Source organism: Zea mays, chromosome 7 (genome assembly GCF_902167145.1).
Source record: "Zea mays cultivar B73 chromosome 7, Zm-B73-REFERENCE-NAM-5.0, whole genome shotgun sequence".
NCBI lineage: Eukaryota > Viridiplantae > Streptophyta > Magnoliopsida > Poales > Poaceae > Zea > Zea mays.
This window is the reverse complement of record NC_050102.1, coordinates 120,433,701-120,446,439: the sequence shown is the minus strand read 5'-3', so window position 1 is coordinate 120,446,439 and position 12,739 is coordinate 120,433,701. Positions and strand designations below refer to the sequence as shown.

Here is a 12,739-nt window from a genome sequence, read left to right as displayed (position 1 = left end):
TCCTCGCTCAATTATTTGTGTCGGCATGAGAGCGTCCTGCGCCCATTCTTTGAAGTTTTGCTCCCTTGGAACCTCTGGTGTTGTTGCCGCCTCGTGATGGGCTGCCTGTCTGCATTCACTGGCTGGGGAAGCAAGAGCGACAACGTGACGCCCATACGGGGGGGACGCCGGACGCGACGCGTTGGATGCAGGCAAAATGCCTTCGCATTCGGGGCCGCCTAACCGTTTGTCCTTTTGGGGCTGTCTCGAAATTCTAACTTGCTAATGATGTCTCTAAGGCTACTCACAATGGTAGTTTTACTTTATGATGATTTCATGTGCATTTAATAGTATATCACATCACTATTTTAGATAACATGGCATATTATCTAAGATAAACGGGTTTCATGAGATGAAACCATGTCAAATCATTTCCAAGGTCTTAGAAATCACGTGAAACCTCCATTAAAAGTGATTTGTTTTATCTTCACATATTTTACTGATTTTTATTGGCTATTTAGTTGCAGTATTTAATCGGTGTATTGGTATATGAAATAGTGAAGTGAGATTTTTGCATTAAGAGATATTGTTTCATTCTTAGTTTTATGACACTCTTGATGATGTGGCAGTGTTGAAAAAAGTGTTATGAAATAGCCTTTCGTGATTAGCCTAAGACGATGATTCGGTTTTCTAATTATAATACTCCTCCGTCCCACAAGGGTTGTCGGTCTACAACCATGAGGTGGAACTAGCAGAAAGTCAAAAAGACCATCATGCCCTCCCCACCCTCAGTGGCTCCAGTGTCGCACCCACAATTCTACAGCAATGACGGAGGGGGAGGGAGAGAAACGATCGAGAAAAATGGTGGGGAAAAGATGGTGGCGGGGCTTGGATGCCAAACGACTTGCTTTGTGGGACAAATTTGAATCTCCAGACGACTTGCTTTGTGGGACGGAGGGAGTAGATAATTATGGCATGTGTACAACCCATATAATTGACCTATATCTTAGGAGGTATCAAGGAGGCAAGTGTAAAATAAACACAAGAGACATATCTTGGTGAAGCTATGTCTCTAGCACGGTTCTCTAAGTCTACATACAGTTCTACACATGTAACCCACATAAATGAGTTGTATCTTGAAAGGTTCTATTGAATAAGATACAAGACTCAGATAAATTTGTTGTATGAAGGGTTTTTAGGTGGACAGCATATCCTGTAGGCAAAGGACGTCGGTGTTCCCATGTGCAAAATGCATCCAATTCATTTGTTCTGTATCCAACAGTGTTAATGTATTATGACATTTTTGCAAATAAGTCCTCCCACGCTCCCCATGTTAGTGTTGTTCATTAAAAAAACTGGTACATCGTTGGATATTGGACGGATGGGTTGGATGCATTTTGCGCATGGGAGCACCGGTGTCCTTTGCCTATAGGATATGCTCTCTTTTAGGTGTATCTAGTGCTTAGAGAACTGCAACGTAGTATCTAGATTGTACATACCCTTAAGAGATTGCATGATATAACCCTAAGACACTAGACTATAAATGTAGTTAAGAGACAATATATATGGAGAGTCGTGTAGAGACGAGTCTCTTTTTTTAATTAGCCCCTTAGAGACTTCTCAAGGGATCCATATTAAATGGGTTGTACATATCCTTAGGACATGTATAGTGGTGTTTAATACAGGGGCTCTTGAGGTGTCTGAAGGAAGTATTTAAAAAATTGTGGAGTCATCTCTTTGTAGGGAGGCGTCTCTAGCTTGTAACCCAAGCAACAACATTCACATTCGCTTCCCTTATACGAATTTGTATGTTCTATCGATCTGCTGCTCCAAGCCAATATCTTCTCAATCCACCGCATCGATTTACCAGGAAGGCAGCTATGTTCCTGGTGGCCCATGGGTCGGGCTTCCTCGGCCAGCCATCTCATACACTTGCTGTCAAAACACGAATACATGCCAGTTGTTGTCAACCATCGAATACATGTCAGAGGGTGTTTGGAAACAAAGTATTTTTAGAGTTTTGAGGCAAAACCATGGTATTGAAGAATACTATAGTATTTTTGCCAAGAGATGTTGAATTATATTTTAAAAAACTCTATTTTAAATACCATGGTTTTGTAGGTACCATGATATTTAATGTAAGTTTTATAATTTTGGAAGAAAACATATATATAGATAAAATATGTGTATGCACAATTGATCAAATTTGTTTTAAATTCTGTATATATGCATTTACTAATAGACTATGCTAATAGGCACTTATTGTATAATATAGTCTCTTGTGTTCGGAGAACCATTTTGGTGTCTCTCTATTATACATGCTCGCAACTTCAGGAGACTCTATATTATTTATAGTTAATATGAATAAAGTTTTTTTAAATACCCTCCAACAACTTATTTAAATGGTGGAATAATGGGATCTATACCATTAAAGATTACAACTTTAGATATATACCATTGGCTCCATATGTCATTGACTTATGTGAACCTCACATAAGTCAATGACATGTATCTAAAGTTGTAATATTTTATTGGTACAAATACAAATTTCCCTTAATGGATCCAAATATAGTTAGAAAACGTGAATGACTCTCTAGAGTGCAAACAACATATTGTATCATGTTACTATAGAAGATATATGTATCGTATCATGTTTTATTTCATACTCCCACATGACAATTAAATGCTAGATGTGTATAAGAGTATGAATAAAAGTTATATTTGAAGATTTGGAATGTGTTTCTAGTACTACTTGAAATATGGTATGGAGCTTTTCTATTTTCAAGACAATACAAAATGTAGAGTGGATATAGTTAGAATGATTTTTGGCCATTTCTAATTTTATATCTTGTAGGACATCATAGAAATATTTGTCATCATTCTCCTTAGGGGGTGCCACTGATGAATTGATGATATTGCTTTTGTCATAGGAATGGTCTTTGTATTTCAGTTTGCTATATATAATGGGATTATCAAAAAAATATAGTTATGACATAAACTCTGCGCATAGACTAAATATATTGTTTTAGGGTTGTGCTATGGTTATTCATATAAAGCTTAAATATAAATACTTGAAATATATGTATACTAAATATAAAGAATTAGAATTGGCAATGAATACTACCAAAGCATATAATTGTCACCATAACCTAAATATATCTGTTGAATTGCCAATATTTTTGGCGTCTTACCATCACTCATTTATGTGTTGTAGTATGTCTTTGCATAATCACCTATTGCAAATCCATGTTAAATGCACTGATAATGTAGGATCGAGAGACGTAAGGAGGGGGTAAATGATTGGGGAAGCTCAAAAATAGTTATAACACCTCATAATTGCAAAACCAAATTAATATCACGTTTCTAGAAAGAACATTGTTTCGTCGGTGAAAATGAGATGGTCAAAATCCGTGACTCTGATCAACATAAAACTTTATCAAATTAAATAGATAAAACTACACAATTAACTTAATTAGAATTATATCAATCAGACTTCGTATCTAGAGACATTAACGAAACAAGGCACCTCTCTGGATTGAAGACGTGTGGCACGGAAGCGCATCCTACGGCCAAAGAACACATCGCTCCTGGGTAACTCAGTGAGATCGCTACTCGATTTCTTCGGCTGGGCTCGGCTCTGTTCTGCGTCGGCTTGCTCGTCGGGGAGGCGGGCGGCGATGGAGGAGTGCGGCGAGGATGGAGACGTGGGCACGAATGCGACCACGGGGCGATGGCCTCCTGCTGCATGCTGGGGCGGTTTCGACGCTACCAAGATGTGGCACAGGCGACGGCAGGTCGGCAGCATCTCAGACTTGTGCGCCGTCACGAGCGCTCCCTCCTTCAACGACGGCTAGCTGGAGGAGGGTGAGCCGAACCTCAACGCCACGTTCGCACTCGCGCGACACACATTTAGGGATTAAAACGAGACTGATAAGGTCGCATACAAGGTTATCTTATATTCTACACTAATGTATTTTTCTCGGATACGAGATCAAATATAGATAGTTAAGATTCGAGACGGATACAGGATGGAACCGGATAATAATCCGGACGAAAAAAAACGGATAACAGATACTACTCAGATAGGTACCGGATAATTGTCGGGTAGTTCGTCCCGATGATATTAATTATCCAACCACCCAACAAATACATAAATTAAGCAATACATAATCATGTATATGATAGATCAAATGTAGAAAAGAAAAACGATAAAATTGACATTATGCAGTTCAAAGTTACTAATTACAAGGACATTGTAGAACCAACACCGCAATATTAAAAATTCATAAAATATTCTAGTTGTACTCAAAAATTACAAATATGTTAAAAAAACAAATAAACATTTTATACGAAGATAACTTAAGTTCTCTTATGAAAATGATAAAGTAAAGTACTGATTATGTTGAAACTTGGATACTTATAGTGATTTCACATGTAACTCAAACAAATAATTGAACGTGAAATAGAAGAAACACGACATCTTATAGATCTTATGAACCAAACATTTTTTATGGTTATAAACGAACATATGTTGTGCCTCCGTAAAATTTCATGATTTTTTGAGGCTATTTATATATTATTAATTTCTTGTCGTAGAAAATCATCAAAATACAATTAAATCTATCAAATAACGTAGCGTCGACCGAAAATTGCAAACAAGTTACAAATACTAATAAATAGTCTATACAAAAGATAACCTTAAGTTCCCACGTGAAGATAATCTTAAGCCCCCACATAAAAATGATAAAGTATATTAATTTGATATAAATTTGTACATAATTTTAATAATTTTGGCCTAAATATATGTTTAAACAAAAAATTAATGTACTACAAAGTTATAGATCTCTTCGAGTTCTACAATTTTAATATAAACTTTATCTTCACACGATTTTATATGTAAAAGTTATGAATTTATAACTATATTATTATATAGAAAAAGGAAAACGGGTACCCGAATTTCGGATACCCGTATCCGACCCGAATATCCGGGTATTTACCGGGTAGTACTCGTTCCGTATCTGACCCGAATCTGAAGCTACAGTATCCGGTATTATCCGTATCCGTCTCGAATATAAAAAATACCCGAATCTGTATTCGAAATAATGGGTATTTACACTAATCATATCCGGTACCCGACGGGGTATACTTATCCGTTTTCACCACTGCACGCAGTTGTCTCACAAAATAGAAGACAATACGTTAAGTAGGGAATATAGGGAGATGCAAGCAAGCCGGTGTAAAACGGAGCCGAGCCAAGCTGAAGAAATCGAGCGTCGCGGAGAGATATATCCCTTGGCCGTGAGATGCGCTTCCGTGACACGCGTCTTCAATCCGGAGAGGTGCCGCAGCCCAACCCCTGTGCGGCGTAGAGATGGCAACGGGTACCCGAAACCCGCAAACCCGATGGGTTTTACCCGGTATAGAGGCGGGTGTGGAAGCATTTTATCACCCGCGGGTACGTTATTGGACAAAATCATATACCCATCGGGTATATCGGGTACGGGTTCGGCTGCGTAGTACCCATACCCGTCTACCCGTGGGTAATTTCTACCCGTCAATTCATATACACAGGCGGACAGGCCAATATACACATGCAAGCAGGCTAAGTGGCTGACAAGTGGGCCTCAACTCAAGTTGTGCGTGACGTTGGATTCCTGGCCTAAAACGCACGCGACTACTTCAGCCTTTGGAGTGCCCATGTGCCTGTCAGCCTGTGCTACGCCGCTTCCGTCTGCGGACCAGTCAAGGCGTCAAGCAAACTGCAAACAGGCAAACAGCAAACCCTAGCTCGCTCTCCCCAAGCCCCAACCCACGCCGCCGCCGCTGGCTCTCCGCTCGGAGCCTCGGACGCTCGGTCGGCAGCTCGGTGCTCGCTCTCCCAAAACCCCAAGCGCCAGTCGCCCAATCCCCAACTCCCCATGCTGATTGCTGAGTCGCTGAGCGCCTGAACGGCGGAGGCATCCTGCTCCTGCATCCATGGCGGTGACCAATGACACCACAAACGACGACGACCGGTGATGCTTCTTCTTGAACCTCGTTCCTCTTCCTCGTCTTAACCTTGTAGCTCCGCATGACCGCATCTTCGTCTCGCCCTTTGCTGACGCCCCGCCGTCCCAAAGGGACGCCGCTGCCACTTCGACCGAGCACCGCCTGCCGGATCCGAAGGACAAGAGCAGCAACGGCGACGGAGACCCAAAAGCACCTGCTATTTCTTCTTCGTCTCCTGCGCTTCCTACTCCGGCAAAGGACGGCGCGGGTGTGGGCAAGCCAAAGGGTGTCACATTCGCTCCTGGAGGTCGACACAACGTAAAGGCTGGTGCTAGTCGGCCTCATCGGTAAGAATATTTATGTGTTGTTAGTATTTTTTTGATTGATGGAGGTCGACAGATTTGTATGATATTTAGTTGTTAATTTCTACAGACTGAGAAAAATGTCTACAACTAGTGGGAGTGATGGAAGCAACCAGAGTCAGTGTCCAGCATCTGAAGCACCTATGCAAGAGTCACCATCTGTCACTGATTCTATCAACGATTCAGAGCCAATTGATATAGACGATGAGGATGAAGAGGACGAAGATGTTGTAGCTGGGTCCAAGAGGAAACGAACTTCAGCAGTTTGGAAAGAGTTCACAGAAGTGCGGATTGGAGGCAATGTACATGCAAAATGCAACTATTGCTCCAAGAAGCTTTCAGGATCATCAAAGAATGGGACTAACCACCTTCGTCTCCATTTAAAGTCTTGTGTGCAAAAGAAGATCAAGGTTAATGGAAAGACCATGGCACAGGCTTCTTTGAGGTTTGGAAAAACAGATGCTGGGACAGTTTCAGTTGAGAATTACACCTTTGATCAAGACATAGCTAGACAAGAACTTAGTGCAATGATAGTACTTCATGAGTACCCCTTAAGCATGGTTGACCATGTAGGTTTCCGAAGGTTTGTTGGTGCACTTCAGCCACTTTTTAGGATTGGGACAAGGAACACTATAAGGTATTAGAGTTGTGACTTCTAGTTGTACTTCTAGCTAAAATGTATTTCCTAATGATTTTGCTTTTGTTCTAGATCTGATATTATGGCACAATATGAGTTGGAGAGAAAGAAAGCAATTGAGTATATGGCTGGAATTCAATCAAGAGTTGCTATCACCACTGACTTATGGACCTCTGATAATCAAAAAAGAGGTTACATGGCTATTACTGCTCACTTCATTGATGAATCTTGGACCCTTAGAAACATTATCATGAGGTGATAATAGTCTTATAGATCTGATTGCTTGTCATATTTTCCTTATTTTGCTTGTTTCTCATATGTTTTCTTATTTTGTAGGTTCATTTATGTACCTGCTCCTCACACCGCTGCAGTCATTGGTGATGAATTATATGAATCCTTGGTTGATTGGAATCTTGATGAAAAGATATCCTCAATTACTCTAGACAACTGCACCACAAATGATGCGGTAATCCCTATACTTGTGAGGAACATTGGAAAGCATAAGTTGTTAAATGATGGTAAATTATTACACATGCGCTGTTCTGCGCATATTCTTAACTTGATAGTAAAGGATGGGTTAGAGGAGTTGAAAGATGCAATTGAGAACATCCGTGACAGCGTAGCTTATTGGACAGCCACACCTAAAAGGGTTGAAAAGTTTGAGGAAATAGCTAAGTTTGTCAAGGTTGTTGGCAAGAAAAAGATTGGACTTGACTGTAGGACTAGGTGGAATTCTACCTTTAGCATGCTAGAAAGTGCATTGCCCTACAAGGTTGTTTTTGTTAGAGCAAGCCGTGTAGATAGACAGTACACATCTTTGCCAACTGAGGAGGAGTGGAAATTTGCAGAGGATGTTGTGGAAAGGCTTAGGTTGTTCTATAATATCACTGAACTTTTTTCTGGGACAGATTATGTCACAGCTAACATCTACTTCACTAAAATTGCTGAGATTAGAAAGAAAATTAGGCAATGGTCGACTTGTGGCAACCCATTAGTGGAAGCCATGTCAGCTAATATGGTAACCAAGTTTGATAAGTATTGGACTGACATACAAGGGTTAATGGGCATTGCAACTCTTCTTGATCCCCGATTCAAGACCACAGTGTTGTTGATTTGTTATGAGGATTTACTTGGAATATCGGGTCAAGCATGTGAGGACAGTGTTAATGATGTTAAGAACTTGTTAGCTGACTTGATGCGTGAGTACCATGTAGAAGAGGATTTAGAGGGCAGCCAAACATCAACTCCTATAGTTAGCAACAATGATGACTACTTATCTTCCATTAGTGCACGTGTTGCAAGTAGGAAGCCAGCAAACATGGGGTTTAAATCAGAATTGGACCGCTACTTGGATGAAGAGATGTTGAGCATGCAAACAAAAAACTTTAATGTGTTGGATTGGTGGAAGGTGGCGGGAACTCGATATCCCACTTTGAGGATGATTGCAAGGGATATATATGCTATCCCTGTTACAACTGTTGCTTCGGAGTCAGCTTTCAGCACCGGGGGTAGAGTTCTTAGTGAGCATCGTAGCAGGCTCACTTCTAAGATGTTGGAGGCTCTCATGTGTTCCCAAAACTGGCTTCGGAACAAGTACAAAGGTATACAATTGGTTTGTTGTAGTCTGTAGAATTCATATTTTATTTATACTCATGCCTGAAAACTTATACATTTGTGTTTCTAGTTGATGATACGAGCAAGAAACCTGCTACCTTTTGGTCTTGTCTCCAAGACATACAAGAGGGCCTTCAGGTTATTCTTTCTAACTTGTCCTTGTTTGATTAATTTTGTGCCTTCACTGCTAACTAATTCTAAATTTGTTCATGTAGGAGCTTGCCCTTTGAATCAATAAAGTCAAGTCTAAACTCTAACAGCCTATTGCCTGCTTGCTGCAACGTCGATGATGTGATTGGTGTCATGGTCACATGTTTTTTGGTGCATGAAAAACTAGTTCTTTTGGTAGCCTGGTAGGCTGGTAGTGGTAAAGTAACTTTTTTGGTGCATGAAAAACTAGTTCTTTTGGTAGCCTGGTAGGCTGGTACTGAACTACTGATGCCTGTAATGAAATATCTGTGATGCACTGATGCCTGTAAGCTGCAACTTTTGAACTTATGGCTTGTAATCATGTGACTATGTGAGGCAATGGCGTGGCAGTGATTTGAACTGATGTCTTATACTTTTGCTACTGTTTTTTACCTAACTTAATTAATCTGAATCGGGTGGCTGCCGGGTATGGGTTACCCGTCGGGTAACAATACCCACTCGGGTACGGGTATGGGTAAACATTTCTACCCGCAACCGGGTATGGGTATTGTGTCGGGTATATTTTTTTGTCGCGGGTGCGGGTATGGAAAGACAATACCCGGCGGGTACGTACCCGTTGCCATCTCTAGTGCGGCGGCCGTTCAGTATTTTTCCCTTTGTAGGATAATTCACTTTGAGCCTGTAGCCTTTGCATGTCTCTTTTTTACTCCACTTTTGATTGTTTTATCGGTAGTGAAGTCCATTCCGCAAGCCTATGTTAATAAAGACGTGTGTAAGTGTGTTAGTTAACTTCCAATTATTGAGGAACATATTTACTTATGAAAAAATTCTTAGTAATGGTCAATGTAACAAAAAAAAGTAAGGCCACATTTGTTTCATTGGAATTGAATTCTATTATAATAATTATAATTTAGATAAAACTAATTAAGTTCATATATTTATATATATAATATATTTGTATATTATCCTAAATTATATGAGAGATAGTTATATATTATATTTATATTATAGCGAAGCAAGTATAAGAGTGTGTTATAAGTTGTACATCGGAAAAATAGCATGTAAATTTATAGAATCAATTTTTATCTCTTACCTCATGAATTTGAGATATTCTTATATGATAACTTTGGAAAGTGTGGAATGTCATATTCTAAAAAAATAGCCTATTGCATTAGTAAAATTCCAATTCCTCAAGATAAAGAAAACAAACGGGACATAAAAGTAATTCTACGAGAATTTTGCGTGAATCAATGTATTTTTAGAAAAAAAAAACAAAAAAATATAGAGAGAAATCACATTCCAAATTGGTTCTTAATGGGAGGGCAGATTCTTGGCACATGATACTAGGAAACAGTCTTTCCCGTCTAATTGCTCTCCCTAAACAAACCTAATCTCGCTGGCAATGAGGACATTCCACTACTAGACGAGAACTCTAGACCTGCTGCCGGCCAAGGTTGCCATGGTACAACAACGTTGAAGGTTGAACGCTGAACGGGCGCAGGAAATGGCCCAATCACCCGGCAGCAGATCCGCCCGAATCTTCGGTGCTCCAACCTCGCCGGCAACAACCGCTCCCGACGCGTCATGGGCCCTTCCTCGCTCCCGCCTCCACTCCGTAGCTCCCACCTCACCCCCGCTCCTCGCAGGCTCGACCCCACCCGTTCGGTCCGCGTGCCCGCCTCACGTTGGTCCGCCGCGCGCGCACCACACCACAGTACCACACCACACCACACCGCTACATACAAATAAGCGAGCCCCCCGGCGCCCAACGACTTTGCAAATCCCGTGTGCCGCACTGGCCGAGCCCACATTCGAACCAAAGTCCCCCCGGGCCCCCCCAAGGAAAACCATGTGCCGCGCCCGCCACGTTCCCACGCGCCACTAAATCAGCAGCGCCCGGCCGCCCGGAGCTGCCAGTAGCGGCAACAGCAAAACAAGAAGCAGCCAGCTACCGGAGCACTAGTAAACAGTAAGCAGCAGAGAGCATGGCGAGATCAGGGCGGGAAGCGGAGCCCGGAGAGGAGGAACGGAAGCTGGTGCTGGGCAAGTACGAGCTGGGCCGCCTGCTGGGGCAGGGCACCTTCGCCAAGGTTTACTACGCGAGGGACCTGAGCGCCGGCGCCGGCACGGGCCACAGCTGCAGCGTAGCCATCAAGGTGATCGACAAGGCGCGGCTGCGGCGCACGGAGGGGATGGTGGAGCAGCTGCGCCGGGAGATCTCCATCATGCGGATGGTGCGGCACCCCAACGTGGTGGGCATCCGGGAGGTGCTCGCCAGCCGCTCCCGCGTCTTCGTCGTCATGGAGTACGCGCGCGGCGGGGAGCTCTTCGCCAAGGTGGCCCGGGGCCGCCTCGACGAGGACCACGCGCGCCGCTACTTCCAGCAGCTGGTCGCCGCCGTCGGCTTCTGCCACCGCCGCGGCGTCGCGCACCGGGACCTCAAGCCCGAGAACCTGCTGCTGGACGAGGCGGGGCGGCTCAAGGTCACCGACTTCGGGCTGGCCGCGCTGCCCGAGCAGCTGCGCCACGACGGCCTGCTCCACACGCAGTGCGGCACCCCCGCGTACGTCGCGCCCGAGGTGCTCAGGAAGCGCGGCTACGACGGCGCCCGCGCCGACCTCTGGTCCTGCGGCGTCGTGCTCTACGTCCTCCTCTGCGGCTTCCTCCCGTTCCAGCACGACAACTACGTCAAGTTGTACCAGAAGATCTTCAAGGCCGACTACCAGGTGCCGCCCTGGGTCTCCGGCGACGCGCGCCGCCTCATCGCGCGCCTGCTCGTCGTCGACCCCGCCAAGCGCGCCTCCATCGCCGAGATCATGTGCACGCCGTGGTTCAGGAAGGGCTTCGTGCCGCCCGTCCTTTCGCCCCCGGTGACGCCCAAGAAACAGCAGCTGGACGAAGGCGCTGCCCTCTTCGACAACGACGACGACGACAACAGCAACAGCAACCACTCTGGCGCCACCTCCCCTCGGTCGTGCAACGCGTTCCAGCTCATCTCGTCCATGTCCTCCGGGTTCGACCTGTCGGGGCTGTTCGAGAGCGAGCAGAAGACCGCGACCGTGTTCACGGCCCGCGCGCCGGCGGCCACCGTGGTGGAGAAGCTGGAGTCCGTGGCGCGCGCCCTAGGATTCGAGGTCACCAGGGGGAAAGGCTGGAAGGTGAGGATGGAGGCCAAGGCCGAGGGCACGAACGGACGGCTCGCGGCCACCGCCGAGGTGCTCGAGGTGGCCGTGGACGTGACCGTGGTCGAGTTCGTGCACGACGCCGGGGACGCGCTGGACTTTAACAAGTTCTGCGCCGTCGACGTCCGCCCGGGGCTCACGGAGATCGTCTGGGCGTGGCAGGGCGACAGCCCCGCCGCCGCCGTCGGCACCGCGTGAACAAGCGTCCCCGTCTGTCACGTGGAAGTTGTAGCAACTTTGCGTAGGAGTTAAACACGGCTGCACTGGCACCAGCTTTTTATAGCATGTAAAGTTTCAAGTTCTCGTCGTTGCTTCGAGACTGCCATGGTGGCTAGTTCGTTGTGTGCCATATGCTGTACAGGAAGGAAAGAGTCGAATCGAGCCGGGGAGTTTTCGATCGACTTGCCAAGTTTTGTACGATCATAACCTGTATTTTCTGGAGATGTGTGCATACAAAATTTTGCCCGTGATCAAATTTAGTTTTGGTCCCCATATATTTTTTCCCATCAGGATGATTCTACCAATTAAATCAATTATTACTATGTCATTTTCACAGGATCTAGGTTGTTCTTAATCAGCAATGGATATTCATACAAGTCTTCGATGTTCAATGAGCTAGGTGGAAATTTCGGTGTTACAAAAGTAATTACACGATAGGATTTTTTTTTTGCTAATGTGACAAGGTATTTAATAGGAGGAAGATAAAAGCTATCTTAAGTAAGATACTGCTTTCACATGATATCTTAGGTTATGACACACACAAAATATTACTGAGGTCTATTTTTATAGACAACACCAATTAAATAATTAAAACATATAAATATGAT

The 12,739-nt window shown here is 44.1% G+C and overlaps 1 protein-coding gene and 1 long non-coding RNA gene across 2 annotated transcripts; one reads left to right on the top strand and one right to left on the bottom strand.

Moving 5' to 3' along the window:
* Positions 1-1,525: 1,525 nt before the first annotated feature.
* On the bottom strand, positions 1,526-3,874 carry LOC118472961 (uncharacterized). The gene is made up of 2 exons (XR_004851508.1): positions 3,506-3,874; positions 1,526-1,914 (listed from the first exon to the last, which is right to left on the bottom strand). It is a non-coding gene; the product is annotated as an uncharacterized lncRNA (long non-coding RNA).
* Positions 3,875-10,506: 6,632 nt separating this feature from the next.
* On the top strand, positions 10,507-12,387 carry LOC100284454 (uncharacterized). Its single transcript, NM_001157349.3, has one exon. The coding sequence runs from the start codon at positions 10,716-10,718 to the stop codon at positions 12,108-12,110; it is 1,395 nt and encodes a 464-aa protein (NP_001150821.2). The 5' UTR covers positions 10,507-10,715; the 3' UTR covers positions 12,111-12,387.
* Positions 12,388-12,739: the final 352 nt, after the last annotated feature.